Source organism: Caenorhabditis remanei, chromosome X (genome assembly GCF_010183535.1).
Source record: "Caenorhabditis remanei strain PX506 chromosome X, whole genome shotgun sequence".
In the NCBI taxonomy this organism is placed as follows: Eukaryota; Metazoa; Nematoda; class Chromadorea; order Rhabditida; family Rhabditidae; genus Caenorhabditis; species Caenorhabditis remanei.
In genome coordinates, this window is record NC_071333.1 from 3,729,231 (window position 1) to 3,745,557 (window position 16,327).

The following is a 16,327-nucleotide window of genomic DNA, read 5'->3' on the forward strand; positions in this document are numbered from 1 at the left end:
CAAAAAGATAAGAAAATAAAAACATAGGCCGAATTACACGTCTAGTCGTGGAGAATTTCTTCCATTTCTCCCCTGCAGATATTCTTAGGTTTCTTATCAAAAAGATAAGAAAATAAAAACATAGGCCGACTGACACGTCTGTCGTGGAGAATTTAGTCTTCTCCCCTGCAGATATTCTTAGGTTTCTTATCAAAAAGATAAGAAAATAAAAACATAGGCCGACTGACACGTCTGTCGTGGAGAATTTCTTCCGTTTTTTCCCCTGCAGATATTCTTAGGTTTCTTATCAAAAAGATAAGAAAATAAAAACATAGGCCAACTGACACGTCTGTCGTGGAGAATTTAGTCTTCTCCCCTGCAGATATTCTTAGGTTTCTTATCAAAAAGATAAGAAAATAAAAACATAGGCCGACTGACACGTCTGTCGTGGAGAATTTAGTCATTCTCCCCTGCAGATATTCTTAGGTTTCTTATCAAAAGATAAGAAAATAAAAACATAGGCCGACTGACACGTCTGTCGTGGAGAATTTAGTCTTCTCCCCTGCAGATATTCTTAGGTTTCTTATCAAAAAGATAAGAAAATAAAAACATAGGCCGACTGACACGTCTGTCGTGGAGAATTTAGTCTTCTCCCCTGCAGATATTCTTAGGTTTCTTATCAAAGAGATAAGAAAATAAAAACATAGGCTAATTAACACGTCTGTCGTGGAGAATTTCTTCCATTTTCTCCCCTGCAGATATTCTTAGGTTTCTTATCAAAAAGATAAGAAAATAAAAACATAGGCCAGTTAACACGTCTGTCGTGGAGAATTTAGTCTTCTCCCCTGCAGATATTCTTAGGTTTCTTATCAAAAAGATAAGAAAATAAAAACATAGGCTAATTAACACGTCTGTCGTGGAGAATTTCTTCCATTTTCTCCCCTGCAGATATTCTTAGGTTTCTTATCAAAAAGATAAGAAAATAAAAACATAGGCCAACTGACACGTCTGTCGTGGAGAATTTAGTCTTCTCCCCTGCAGATATTCTAAGGTTTCTTACCAAAAAGATAAGAAAATAAAAACATAGGCCGACTGACACGTCTGTCGTGGAGAATTTCTTCCATTTTCTCCCCTGCAGATATTCTAAGGTTTCTTATCAAAAAGATAAGAAAATAAAAACATAGGCCAGTTAACACGTCTGTCGTGGAGAATTTAGTCTTCTCCCCTGCAGATATTCTTAGGTTTCTTATCAAAAAGATAAGAAAATAAAAACATAGGCCAATTAACACGTCTGTCGTGGAGAATTTCTTCCATTTTCTCCCCTGCAGATATTCTTAGGTTTCTTATCAAAAAGATAAGAAAATAAAAACATAGGCCAGTTAACACGTCTGTCGTGGAGAATTTAGTCTTCTCCCCTGCAGATATTCTTAGGTTTCTTATCAAAAAGATAAGAAAATAAAAACATAGGCTAATTAACACGTCTGTCGTGGAGAATTTCTTCCATTTTCTCCCCTGCAGATATTCTAAGGTTTCTTATCAAAAAGATAAGAAAATAAAAACATAGGCCGACTGACACGTCTGTCGTGGAGAATTTAGTCTTCTCCCCTGCAGATATTCTAAGGTTTCTTATCAAAAAGATAAGAAAATAAAAACATAGGCCGACTGACACGTCTGTCGTGGAGAATTTCTTCCATTTTCTCCCCTGCAGATATTCTAAGGTTTCTTATCAAAAAGATAAGAAAATAAAAACATAGGCCAGTTAACACGTCTGTCGTGGAGAATTTAGTCTTCTCCCCTGCAGATATTCTTAGGTTTCTTATCAAAAAGATAAGAAAATAAAAACATAGGCCAATTAACACGTCTGTCGTGGAGAATTTCTTCCATTTTCTCCCCTGCAGATATTCTTAGGTTTCTTATCAAAAAGATAAGAAAATAAAAACATAGGCCAGTTAACACGTCTGTCGTGGAGAATTTAGTCTTCTCCCCTGCAGATATTCTTAGGTTTCTTATCAAAAAGATAAGAAAATAAAAACATAGGCTAATTAACACGTCTGTCGTGGAGAATTTCTTCTATTTTCTCCCCTGCAGATATTCTTAGGTTTCTTATCAAAAAGATAAGAAAATAAAAACATAGGCCGACTGACACGTCTGTCGTGGAGAATTTAGTCTTCTCCCCTGCAGATATTCTAAGGTTTCTTATCAAAAAGATAAGAAAATAAAAACATAGGCCAGTTAACACGTCTGTCGTGGAGAATTTCTTCCATTTTCTCCCCTGCAGATATTCTTAGGTTTCTTATCAAAAAGATAAGAAAATAAAAACATAGGCCAACTGACACGTCTGTCGTGGAGAATTTAGTCTTCTCCCCTGCAGATATTCTTAGGTTTCTTATCAAAAAGATAAGAAAATAAAAACATAGGCCGACTGACACGTCTGTCGTGGAGAATTTAGTCTTCTCCCCTGCAGATATTCTTAGGTTTCTTATCAAAAAGATAAGAAAATAAAAACATAGGCCAGTTAACACGTCTGTCGTGGAGAATTTCTTCCATTTTCTCCCCTGCAGATATTCTTAGGTTTCTTATCAAAAAGATAAGAAAATAAAAACATAGGCCAACTGACACGTCTGTCGTGGAGAATTTAGTCTTCTCCCCTGCAGATATTCTTAGGTTTCTTATCAAAAAGATAAGAAAATAAAAACATAGGCCGACTGACACGTCTGTCGTGGAGAATTTAGTCTTCTCCCCTGCAGATATTCTTAGGTTTCTTATCAAAAAGATAAGAAAATAAAAACATAGGCCAGTTAACACGTCTGTCGTGGAGAATTTCTTCTATTTTCTCCCCTGCAGATATTCTTAGGTTTCTTATCAAAAAGATAAGAAAATAAAAACATAGGCCGACTGACACGTCTGTCGTGGAGAATTTAGTCTTCTCCCCTGCAGATATTCTAAGGTTTCTTATCAAAAAGATAAGAAAATAAAAACATAGGCCAGTTAACACGTCTGTCGTGGAGAATTTCTTCCATTTTCTCCCCTGCAGATATTCTTAGGTTTCTTATCAAAAAGATAAGAAAATAAAAACATAGGCCAACTGACACGTCTGTCGTGGAGAATTTAGTCTTCTCCCCTGCAGATATTCTTAGGTTTCTTATCAAAAAGATAAGAAAATAAAAACATAGGCCGACTGACACGTCTGTCGTGGAGAATTTAGTCTTCTCCCCTGCAGATATTCTTAGGTTTCTTATCAAAAAGATAAGAAAATAAAAACATAGGCTAATTAACACGTCTGTCGTGGAGAATTTCTTCCATTTTCTCCCCTGCAGATATTCTTAGGTTTCTTATCAAAAAGATAAGAAAATAAAAACATAGGCCAACTGACACGTCTGTCGTGGAGAATTTAGTCTTCTCCCCTGCAGATATTCTTAGGTTTCTTATCAAAAAGATAAGAAAATAAAAACATAGGCCAATTAACACGTCTGTCGTGGAGAATTTCTTCCATTTTCTCCCCTGCAGATATTCTTAGGTTTCTTATCAAAAAGATAAGAAAATAAAAACATAGGCCAACTGACACGTCTGTCGTGGAGAATTTAGTCTTCTCCCCTGCAGATATTCTTAGGTTTCTTATCAAAAAGATAAGAAAATAAAAACATAGGCCGACTGACACGTCTGTCGTGGAGAATTTAGTCTTCTCCCCTGCAGATATTCTAAGGTTTCTTATCAAAAAGATAAGAAAATAAAAACATAGGCCGACTGACACGTCTGTCGTGGAGAATTTAGTCTTCTCCCCTGCAGATATTCTAAGGTTTCTTATCAAAAAGATAAGAAAATAAAAACATAGGCCAGTTAACACGTCTGTCGTGGAGAATTTCTTCCATTTTCTCCCCTGCAGATATTCTTAGGTTTCTTATCAAAAAGATAAGAAAATAAAAACATAGGCCAACTGACACGTCTGTCGTGGAGAATTTAGTCTTCTCCCCTGCAGATATTCTTAGGTTTCTTATCAAAAAGATAAGAAAATAAAAACATAGGCCAATTAACACGTCTGTCGTGGAGAATTTCTTCCATTTTCTCCCCTGCAGATATTCTTAGGTTTCTTATCAAAAAGAAAAGAAAATAAAAACATAGGCCAACTGACACGTCTGTCGTGGAGAATTTAGTCTTCTCCCCTGCAGATATTCTTAGGTTTCTTATCAAAAAGATAAGAAAATAAAAACATAGGCCGACTGACACGTCTGTCGTGGAGAATTTAGTCTTCTCCCCTGCAGATATTCTAAGGTTTCTTATCAAAAAGATAAGAAAATAAAAACATAGGCCAACTGACACGTCTGTCGTGGAGAATTTAGTCTTCTCCCCTGCAGATATTCTTAGGTTTCTTATCAAAAAGATAAGAAAATAAAAACATAGGCCGACTGACACGTCTGTCGTGGAGAATTTAGTCTTCTCCCCTGCAGATATTCTAAGGTTTCTTATCAAAAAGATAAGAAAATAAAAACATAGGCCAACTGACACGTCTGTCGTGGAGAATTTAGTCTTCTCCCCTGCAGATATTCTTAGGTTTCTTATCAAAAAGATAAGAAAATAAAAACATAGGCCGACTGACACGTCTGTCGTGGAGAATTTAGTCTTCTCCCCTGCAGATATTCTTAGGTTTCTTATCAAAAAGATAAGAAAATAAAAACATAGGCCAACTGACACGTCTGTCGTGGAGAATTTAGTCTTCTCCCCTGCAGATATTCTTAGGTTTCTTATCAAAAAGATAAGAAAATAAAAACATAGGCCAATTAACACGTCTGTCGTGGAGAATTTCTTCCATTTTCTCCCCTGCAGATATTCTTAGGTTTCTTATCAAAAAGATAAGAAAATAAAAACATAGGCTAACTGACACGTCTGTCGTGGAGAATTTAGTCTTCTCCCCTGCAGATATTCTTAGGTTTCTTATCAAAAAGATAAGAAAATAAAAACATAGGCCGACTGACACGTCTGTCGTGGAGAATTTAGTCTTCTCCCCTGCAGATATTCTAAGGTTTCTTATCAAAAAGATAAGAAAATAAAAACATAGGCCGACTGACACGTCTGTCGTGGAGAATTTAGTCTTCTCCCCTGCAGATATTCTAAGGTTTCTTATCAAAAAGATAAGAAAATAAAAACATAGGCCAGTTAACACGTCTGTCGTGGAGAATTTAGTCTTCTCCCCTGCAGATATTCTTAGGTTTCTTATCAAAAAGATAAGAAAATAAAAACATAGGCCAATTAACACGTCTGTCGTGGAGAATTTCTTCCATTTTCTCCCCTGCAGATATTCTTAGGTTTCTTATCAAAAAGATAAGAAAATAAAAACATAGGCCAACTGACACGTCTGTCGTGGAGAATTTAGTCTTCTCCCCTGCAGATATTCTAAGGTTTCTTATCAAAAAGATAAGAAAATAAAAACATAGGCCGACTGACACGTCTGTCGTGGAGAATTTAGTCTTCTCCCCTGCAGATATTCTAAGGTTTCTTATCAAAAAGATAAGAAAATAAAAACATAGGCCAGTTAACACGTCTGTCGTGGAGAATTTCTTCCATTTTCTCCCCTGCAGATATTCTAAGGTTTCTTATCAAAAAGATAAGAAAATAAAAACATAGGCCAGTTAACACGTCTGTCGTGGAGAATTTAGTCTTCTCCCCTGCAGATATTCTTAGGTTTCTTATCAAAAAGATAAGAAAATAAAAACATAGGCCAATTAACACGTCTGTCGTGGAGAATTTCTTCCATTTTCTCCCCTGCAGATATTCTTAGGTTTCTTATCAAAAAGATAAGAAAATAAAAACATAGGCCAGTTAACACGTCTGTCGTGGAGAATTTAGTCTTCTCCCCTGCAGATATTCTTAGGTTTCTTATCAAAAAGATAAGAAAATAAAAACATAGGCTAATTAACACGTCTGTCGTGGAGAATTTCTTCCATTTTCTCCCCTGCAGATATTCTTAGGTTTCTTATCAAAAAGATAAGAAAATAAAAACATAGGCCAGTTAACACGTCTGTCGTGGAGAATTTAGTCTTCTCCCCTGCAGATATTCTTAGGTTTCTTATCAAAAAGATAAGAAAATAAAAACATAGGCTAATTAACACGTCTGTCGTGGAGAATTTCTTCCATTTTCTCCCCTGCAGATATTCTTAGGTTTCTTATCAAAAAGATAAGAAAATAAAAACATAGGCCGACTGACACGTCTGTCGTGGAGAATTTAGTCTTCTCCCCTGCAGATATTCTAAGGTTTCTTATCAAAAAGATAAGAAAATAAAAACATAGGCCAGTTAACACGTCTGTCGTGGAGAATTTAGTCTTCTCCCCTGCAGATATTCTTAGGTTTCTTATCAAAAAGATAAGAAAATAAAAACATAGGCTAATTAACACGTCTGTCGTGGAGAATTTCTTCCATTTTCTCCCCTGCAGATATTCTTAGGTTTCTTATCAAAAAGATAAGAAAATAAAAACATAGGCCAACTGACACGTCTGTCGTGGAGAATTTAGTCTTCTCCCCTGCAGATATTCTTAGGTTTCTTATCAAAAAGATAAGAAAATAAAAACATTGGCCGACTGACACGTCTGTCGTGGAGAATTTAGTCTTCTCCCCTGCAGATATTCTAAGGTTTCTTATCAAAAAGATAAGAAAATAAAAACATAGGCCGACTGACACGTCTGTCGTGGAGAATTTAGTCTTCTCCCCTGCAGATATTCTAAGGTTTCTTATCAAAAAGATAAGAAAATAAAAACATAGGCCAGTTAACACGTCTGTCGTGGAGAATTTCTTCCATTTTCTCCCCTGCAGATATTCTTAGGTTTCTTATCAAAAAGATAAGAAAATAAAAACATAGACCAACTGACACGTCTGTCGTGGAGAATTTAGTCTTCTCCCCTGCAGATATTCTTAGGTTTCTTATCAAAAAGATAAGAAAATAAAAACATAGGCCAATTAACACGTCTGTCGTGGAGAATTTCTTCCATTTTCTCCCCTGCAGATATTCTTAGGTTTCTTATCAAAAAGATAAGAAAATAAAAACATAGGCCGACTGACACGTCTGTCGTGGAGAATTTAGTCTTCTCCCCTGCAGATATTCTAAGGTTTCTTATCAAAAAGATAAGAAAATAAAAACATAGGCCAGTTAACACGTCTGTCGTGGAGAATTTAGTCTTCTCCCCTGCAGATATTCTTAGGTTTCTTATCAAAAAGATAAGAAAATAAAAACATAGGCTAATTAACACGTCTGTCGTGGAGAATTTCTTCCATTTTCTCCCCTGCAGATATTCTTAGGTTTCTTATCAAAAAGATAAGAAAATAAAAACATAGGCCAACTGACACGTCTGTCGTGGAGAATTTAGTCTTCTCCCCTGCAGATATTCTTAGGTTTCTTATCAAAAAGATATGAAAATAAAAACATAGGCCAGTTAACACGTCTGTCGTGGAGAATTTCATCCATTTTCTCCCCTGCAGATATTCTTAGGTTTCTTATCAAAAAGATAAGAAAATAAAAACATAGGCCAACTGACACGTCTGTCGTGGAGAATTTAGTCTTCTCCCCTGCAGATATTCTTAGGTTTCTTATCAAAAAGATATGAAAATAAAAACATAGGCCAGTTAACACGTCTGTCGTGGAGAATTTCATCCATTTTCTCCCCTGCAGATATTCTTAGGTTTCTTATCAAAAAGATAAGAAAATAAAAACATAGGCCAACTGACACGTCTGTCGTGGAGAATTTAGTCTTCTCCCCTGCAGATATTCTTAGGTTTCTTATCAAAAAGATAAGAAAATAAAAACATAGGCCAACTGACACGTCTGTCGTGGAGAATTTAGTTTTCTCCCCTGCAGATATTCTTAGGTTTCTTATCAAAAAGATAAGAAAATAAAAACATAGGCCAACTGACACGTCTGTCGTGGAGAATTTCATCCATTTTCTCCCCTGCAGATATTTTTAGGTACTTTGTGAGACAGTGAGAAAGAGAAAAATTATCATAAATGATACAAAGAAATGGGTATCAAATTATTTGAAAATTTTCAAATAATTTGGTCAAATAATTTTATTTGATATGAATTTGTCAAACATTATTTGGTCAAACAATTTGTTTGAAAAAAAAGATCAAATAATTATTTGATGCAATTTATTTGACTTTTACCCCAAATTTCAAATAATTCAAATAATCAAACAAATAATTTGCCCAGCCCTGATACCGTCACACCCTCTCATGGTCATTTTCCACCGTTTTTTTCTTCCAAAGAAGCAAAATTGTATATCTTACTGCACGGAACTGTAGAAATAATGTAAACAGATATAGTATCGTTTTCAACCTTTGCATATATCACCGTAATTTTTTTTCTTGTCACTTTTCATTTTTCATTTCTTACTTTTAAAGTTTTTTTTCAATCCGTATGTTCTCCAAACTATGTTTCGCTCTCTTTCTCTCTCTCTCTCTCTCTCTTAATCTCCAACCTCGAAGACACACCTCTAAATCAAATATCATTTCCGGTAGATTGCTCTGCTAGAAAACGATTAATAAATGTACAGTGAGTATAAATAAACCCAATTTCAAACATGATAAAATTTTGAACGTAAAAGAGGCACCTGTGGAAATGTGTCTTTTATGACTTCAAAAAAATTTCGCAGAAACTAATCGAAATCTTTATCAGGAAGCAGTTTTTGCTCCTATCGTATTTTTCATTTTGCTAATGGTTGGTTTTCATCCAACACTTAATAGCTTTGAAGCTTTCAGGATTTGTTATAATTTGAGCTACAATATTTGAAAATTTTTGAAATTTTTTTTTTTTTTTCATTATCTTATACATTTATTCATTCATTTTATTTCAGACATTAATTATCTTCCACTTTTCTTCCGGAACCAGTGCGCTCAAAGATCCTTATTTCTCCTCTCGTATGTTGATTTCTTCATCCCACAATTTAGCGACGTATTCTCTTTCGATGTGATAACCACGGAAATCCACCAGAATCTTGCATTTGATCGGTCGGCCTTCATCCACTCGATTGATTGAGCCTCTCCAGCCATCACTCCCTTGAGTATTTGGGATTAGGGCTCAGGGGGGGATTGAACCCCTGACCCTCCGATTTGTGGCCGGCGGTGTTCCCAGTTGAGCCACGCCGGCCACAAAGAACAGAGGAGCAGACGGCATATATGAATGTCGGCGAAACAACGCCGGTAATTTTTTTTTGAAATTTTTTTTTGAAAATTTTTTTTGAAATTTTTTTTTGAAATTTTTTTTTGTAAATTTTTTTTTGAAATTTTTTTTTGAAATTTTTTTTGTGAATTTTTTTTTGAAATTTTTTCGAAATTTTTTTTGGAAACTTTTTTATGAAATTTTTTTGAATTTTTTTGTTCTGAGGGTTAAGTCCCGCCGCAGTTTGACAAAAAGGGTGACCCACACCGGTACGCATATCAGGATCACTAATGACCCAGATCTCAAAAATGTGATACGCTTGTGTTACAAAGCATGCACAAACATCGACCTGTAATTGGTATTCAGAAGATAGGAGATTCGAAAATTGAGGGATTTCGATTAGGTGTCACGGTGTTCATGGCAGTTACTGCTAATCTGGCAGGGCTAAACGGGTCAAGGATTCTTCACGCGGATGGAAGCGTCCAGTCACGTCTCCCACAGAGCTTTCCTCCCGCCAGAGTCATCTGAGGTGTCACCACCACTCAAAACTGAAACGGTGTCGCCGGAGTCTACCTACTGTCGATTTCCATCAATCGAATCGATGCTCTCCTCAACAACACAGTCTAGCTATAATGCACCAACCACGACGACTCCACCTGGAAACTTTTCTGTTGCACAGGTTATAATGAATAACGAGAACCCAAATAGACAAATGCAAATTCATCCAATGAATGAGATGCCGTGGTTCCCAATGGATATACATCAGGGTATTGGGCATGGTATGATGCCAGCTATGTCACCAGTGACGCCTGCCGGAATAGCTTCACAAATGTCACTTACTCCAAACGGAAACTTCTCACCAATGGCGTAGAATGACCCATACCCGCAAAAGAAAATGTCAGTGTTGACGAATTTGGACTCATGAAATACGAAGAGCACGAATGATATGCCAAACTTGGTGTCCCCCTATTATCAATAGGCTATGTCGTATAAAATTTCACTTTTTTTTCTTTTTTCCTGACTGGCCTGTATCATCTGTTCTGATCGAAATTGGAAAAAGCGTCGAGGGAGCGCCAGATAAAAAGCAATATGAGTTTTATTGAGCTTCATTTTCTGATAAAGGTGGTTCTATTCCCTCCGCGATTACTACAAAATCGCCATTGATGAAGACAATTCTGATTGTTTGGCGTAACAATGAGATATTTAAATCACTCATTTTTCAAACTCAACATCAACCAGACGGATTTAAAGCAACATGGACTCTATTTTTTTCCTGATTGGGTTCACTGATCCCTAAATGCACTGTGAAAGCTGAACCCTTCCTTTTAAAGCTGGAGAAAAGTTGTCAACTACAAAAGAAATGAAGAAAAAAGTGTAATGTTTTGAAATCATTACTAACAAAGCTACTGTCGTACACTTCTATCCATAAAGACTGGAAATGAAACGCCTCTAACTCTCTTCCCATCACACCTAGGTCCGCGCGGACGTAATCACCTTTTTCTTTTCTTTGTTTCCCGATTGCGATAGCCATTGAACAAGAAAAATTAGTGCTAAAACTACTATTTTATTTCAGCATATTGTAATAAAGGTAATTCTTCAAATTGATCCGTCAAGTTTCTCATGTAGGTAAGCATTGTGTCGTTTCTATCGTTTTCCCCATGACAGGCTCGAAACATCTACTGGATCTTGTCCCGTTTGTCCTTTTTTTCATCAATCCAAGTCAAGTGGTTTACCTATCAATTTGAAGGCTTTGTCGGTATTTGTTGAGAGGGCAATGAAGGTAGCGGTCGGAGACTGATCGCCTCTCAGAAGAAATATAAATTCGTCCCAAAATAAAGTGAATGCGGCATGTTTATAAAAAAAGCGTTGTTAGAAAGAACACCAAAGTATCAGTGACCCGTTTATTGAACCTTCTTCTCGGAAATATCCTCGAAGAATAACCAAAATGGATAAAGGGTAATAAAAAGAGAATAAATTAGAGCGACGTGTCCTGGAGGAGAAGTTGAGTCGACGGAAACAGGACGACGAGCGCGGCGGGACGTAGTGTTACCCTAAAATTGGGATAATGAGAGAGAGAGAGGAGCTAGACACTTAGGAGGTGGAGTCAGGCGAACATGAGTATTTACGAAAAAAGAGGCAGAGACTAAACTGAGATCAATGTGTATGGGCACGGAGAAGGCGGAGTCAAAATTTCTGTCGTGCGGCCAACATTCTCGATTTTCATTGTCTTTGAGAAAAAGTACTCACATGGAATGACTCGCGAGTGGCTCCAAAAACATGTAAAAAAAAGAAAATTTCATTGTTATAAATCATCGTAAAAGCGTCCAAATTAGCCAAAAAATGCGGGAAAAGATGCGTATTATATTTGTCAACATTATATCAACAGAAATTTAGAAAGGTTTATTGATAAAATATTTTATTTAAAATACCGGGTTAAGATTTTAGGCGAAAACAACATTATAAAGGTTCACCGAATATATTTACACAGTACAATAGAACACTTTTAAAATAACGGAGTACTCGACCTAAACACATTTTTTCATAGTTGTCAACGCCCGGGCCGGTAGAAAATTTTCAAGGCCCGGCTTCAAAAAATGACCTTTTTTTCAAATTTTTTTCTCGAAATTTTTTCAATTTTTCATCGGAAATGTGACCATTTTGCCTATTTTTCAGAATTTCTTCTAATTCTGACTGATAGTCGAGAATTTGATTTTTTCGCGAAAAAATTCAAAAAATTTGAAAATTTGACTTTTGCGCCAAGACAACTATGCATATTTTGTTACAGACAAATATGTTTGGACGAAAGAAAATTATGTCTTAAAACAAGCAAGAGGAATAGATAGAAGTGACGGGAACTAACTGAGTCTTTGACCGGAAAAATTACTCTTTGTAGTCAATTCTTTGCTTGCTCCGCAACGTCGTTTTCCTGCCGGCATCACTCGATTCGCCCTTTTCACTGTCTTTCATATCTGACTTGTTGTTCCTTTTCCACTGTGTCACTCTTCAAAGCGTTTTTGCCAAGTGCCTGATTGATATCTTCGATCTTCCTTCTCTTCTTTGCTTCTTCTGTCGTGTCAACGATCCAGGTGTGGAAGAATAGTGTTTTTGTTGACGGACGTTGCGATGGAATCTTTTAGAGGCACTCGGATATCAGAGTAGCCGCGGAAGTTGGAATTTTGACGTGCATTTGTAGGAGACAGAACAGATTTTCTTCTCCAGACAGCCAATCGTCGAATGCATATTGTCCAATTAATATTTCAAACACAATGCAGCCAAAAGACCATACGTCGACTGAGTAACTCTGTTGCTGACATTTTATAACTTCAGGGGCCATGTAGTTCAGCGTTCCACATTTTCCTTCGATTCTGAAAAAATAATAAAATGAAATATAGAAAATTATTATGAGCAAAATACCTTTTCTGGAACTCCGCCAGGCCGAAATCTGTCAATCTTATCTCTCCATTGTTTCCAATAAGTAAGTTCTGTGGTTTCAGATCGCGATGGACAACCTTCTTAATGTGTAGAAACACAAGAGCATTGAGAATTTCGAAAGCAATTCTGGCAGACTCGATTCTGTTGAGTGCACCTTTTTTGTCCATATACGCCGATAATGATCCATTCGCATAGTACGGCATTACGATGTGGAAAAATTTGTCTGTTTGGTAATATTCAAACAAAGGTACAATATTTTTATGATTCGAAATCATATGAACACGTGTCTCCATTATCAGTGAATACTTCTGAAACTCCTTTTTCGGGTTCTTCATTCGTTTAACTGCAACTTTCGTGTAACTTGAAATGTGTTGAGCAATGAACACGCATCCGAACGCTCCTTTTCCGATTTCTTCTTTAATCACGAGGTTCTGTTCCGAGAATTGAGAGTGAAGACGGGTTTCCGGATTGTCCGGGTCCTTAAGGTGCTCCAGACAATACATTCGTTTTTTCTCTTCTTTTTGTTCCTCCAGGTCTCGAAAATAACGGAAGTGGCGAGACCATTTTCGCATATGGCTGTAGAGGTCGTCATGCCTGAAATGATATACATATTTATTAATTCGAAAAAATCACAATGTGTTAATTTTATGTTTATATATGAAATCAAAAATACTTACGAGACATCTGACACAATCGCGATGATTGGGGATTTATCCATTTTTCCTTCAAAAAGGCTCCCATACCAATAGTTTTTTGAATCATACAATAATCTGGAAAAAACATGTTGCAATTGTGAATTCATTTCAGGATGAAAGAGGAAAAAACGCAAAAAAGAGAGGAATATTAGAACGGAGCGCCGTGTCATTTCTTTCATCCTTTTTTCCAATTCGTCAGTTTTTTTTTGCTTTTGTCTCATAAGCTTTCGCTTTCTTTTCCGCTGAATTTTTAGCTTTTTCAGCAGCTGACGTATACTCACTGGCTTTGGCGCATTTTTGACGCCAATATTGAACATCATTGGACTGTTGTGGAGGTGAGGCTTCAACGTCAGTGTTATCAGCAACGGTATTTTTTGAACTTTTGACTCGTGCTCTGCAGAGCGCCTATCATCTTTTTTCTTATCACTATTTTCTTTTCCAGAATCACCTAATTTGATCTGAACACGATCTTGTTGTTTCTCACTATCCAATTTTATAGAAGAATTCGATTGCTTATTTGTGATCGGTGCTACGTGTACTTTCATCTCACGCTTTTCTTCCTATATAATTTTTGATCCTTCCTTTATTGAACTGTTTTCACAATGATGAGGTTCCAGCACTTCTCGAGGGTTGGTAACAAATATTGGCCCGAAAGCTTTTCTCAGTTGTTTTGATTCTTGAATCGCATAGATTTTCTTCTTCAACTTTTTACAGTAGCTTGATTGGATTTGCCAATTCTGGTTATTCTTGAAGTGTACTGAAGCATCTTCCATTTTCTTATGAGGTGCAGGGGATTCCAACTTGATCACAGTAGCTGAGTCTTCAGATGTCTTGCTTTTTGACAGCTTTGCTTCTATTTGAGTGTAATTTGATGTTTCATCTACTGGCACAGTGATATGTTCAAATTCTTCAAGAGCCTAATTTTCTTTCCGATTTTTCTTTTTTTCTACATTATCCGTCCTCATTTTTAATTTCGAAATAGCTTCCTCCTTGACACTAATTTTATATCCATGTGTCATTTCCTCCGTCCAATTATGTACCATGCTTTCCTGCAAAATGTTTTTGAAACGATTTTGTTACAAAAATTAAATTTCAGATTGCTAACTTCGAAAATACTGAACAGATACTTACCAAATAAGGAATACTAGTTTCGTCATTATTGGTGCTGAATTTATGAAATGCCTCTTTCATCAAAATTAGTTTGTGGCTCTTTTTTTCATGATAATAAAAGTAGTCAATCCAAGAATATGTATTAGATAACCAGATGACTGGAAGTCGTACTTTCTGGTCAGAGGGGATAGGCAAAGCCGTACGAAAATTGAAATAATTCTTGTTGTATACCTAGATTCAATGATTCTTTGACTATTTTTCCGTTTTTAGATATACACAGAACAAGCCAAATTCCAAATTCAAATTTATTCTCGTACTCCTAGCTTCAAAGCAAGTTACAAATCGATTGTGACTTTAGAATGCAAGAACTCTTGAGTGAACCCCCATCATAAACATCTACATTACAAAATATTGGCGAGAACTCTCCGAAGACTTCTGATTATTTTGAAAACTACGTTAATGGTTTCAACATTTCACAAACTGCTTTCAGGTAATCCGTGATTTTCATCAAGTCTGGACGCTATCAAAGTTGATGTGAAGATCAAAAATCCGTTTGAATGAATTCCTAAGAACAGTTGCAAAATGAAGAAATGTCAGTATTTTCGGAAGTTTTTTCGTGTTCTGCTCAAAAAGTTCACATCAAACTACTGATGTGTGATAGTATAAAGCTGAGGAACTTTGAAAATCACGGGTGCACTAAAGAAAATAGGAAAAGAAGAGAAGGAGCGAATCATTAAACTGTCTTAATTACAACTCATCTTAACTACATTACAGTGACTTTGTCTGATATCGAGATGTCACGTCAGAAGAAAAAGTTATTGAAATTTTTCAAAATAACTTACCAATTCTAGAGCCAAAAACGGGATAATTTTGAATTTTGAATTAAATCTTTCAAAAACGAGATAATTTTTATATTATTGACTTCCCCAACCATTCTTATCTGTGTCGGTTCTGGTTAGACTGATCGAGCATGGCGCTGTAATAGTCTATACTTATCCGGGCTGAGGTTTACGTCAGTAGACGCGGGTTTGAATCCTCCCGGGTTAGAAATGAAGAAAAACGATATCTGAAATTCCCAAAAACGGGATAATTTTGAATTTTGAATTAAATCTTTCAAAAACTGGATAATTTTTACATTATTGACTTCCCCACCATTCTTATCTGTGTCGGTAAGTTTATGAATGAGTAACAAAACCCATAGACGGTAAGTTTATGAATGAGTAACAAAACTCATAGACGGTAAGTTTATGAATGAGTAACAAAACCCATAGACGGTAAGTTTATGAATGAGTAACAAAACTCATAGACGGTAAGTTTATGAATGAGTAACAAAACCCATAGACGGTAAGTTTATGAATGAGTAACAAAACCCATAGACGGTAAGTTTATGAATGAGTAACAAAACCCATAGACGGTAAGTTTATGAATGAGTAACAAAACCCATAGACGGTAAGTTTATGAATGAATAACAAAACCCATAGACGGTAAGTTTATGAATGAGTAACAAAACCCATAGACGGTAAGTTTATGAATGAGTAACAAAACCCATAGACGGTAAGTTTATGAATGAGTAACAAAACCCATAGACGGTAAGTTTATGAATGAATAACAAAACCCATAGACGGTAAGTTTATGAATGAGTAACAAAACCCATAGACGGTAAGTTTATGAATGAGTAACAAAACTCATAGACGGTAAGTTTATGAATGAGTAACAAAACTCATAGACGGTAAGTTTATGAATGAGTAACAAAACCCATAGACGGTAAGTTTATGAATGAATAACAAAACCCATAGACGGTAAGTTTATGAATGAGTAACAAAACCCATAGACGGTAAGTTTATGAATGAGTAACAAAACCCATAGACGGTAAGTTTATAAATGAGTAACAAAACCCATAGACGGTAAGTTTATAAATGAGTAACAAAACCCATAGACGGTAAGTTTATGAATGAATAACAAAACCCATAG

The 16,327-nt window shown here is 36.1% G+C and overlaps 3 protein-coding genes across 3 annotated transcripts; 1 reads left to right on the forward strand and 2 right to left on the reverse strand.

Annotated features, from left to right (window-relative positions):
* Window positions 1-8,854: 8,854 nt before the first annotated feature.
* On the reverse strand, window positions 8,855-9,134 carry GCK72_022714 (uncharacterized protein; the record flags this gene model as incomplete). The annotated part of the gene is made up of 2 exons (XM_053735014.1): window positions 8,855-9,016; window positions 9,063-9,134. The coding sequence occupies 2 exons, from the start codon at window positions 9,132-9,134 to the stop codon at window positions 8,855-8,857; spliced, it is 234 nt and encodes a 77-aa protein (XP_053578580.1).
* A 457-nt stretch (window positions 9,135-9,591) lies between these two features.
* GCK72_022715 (uncharacterized protein) lies at window positions 9,592-9,990 on the forward strand (the record flags this gene model as incomplete). The annotated part of the gene is made up of 1 exon (XM_003090650.2): window positions 9,592-9,990. One exon carries the CDS (start codon window positions 9,592-9,594, stop codon window positions 9,988-9,990), a length of 399 nt encoding a protein of 132 aa, XP_003090698.2.
* Window positions 9,991-12,252: 2,262 nt separating this feature from the next.
* On the reverse strand, window positions 12,253-13,269 carry GCK72_022716 (uncharacterized protein; the record flags this gene model as incomplete). The annotated part of the gene is made up of 3 exons (XM_053735015.1): window positions 12,253-12,484; window positions 12,534-13,145; window positions 13,229-13,269. 3 exons carry the CDS (start codon window positions 13,267-13,269, stop codon window positions 12,253-12,255), a joined length of 885 nt encoding a protein of 294 aa, XP_053578581.1.
* Between the last annotated feature and the right edge of the window lie 3,058 nt (window positions 13,270-16,327).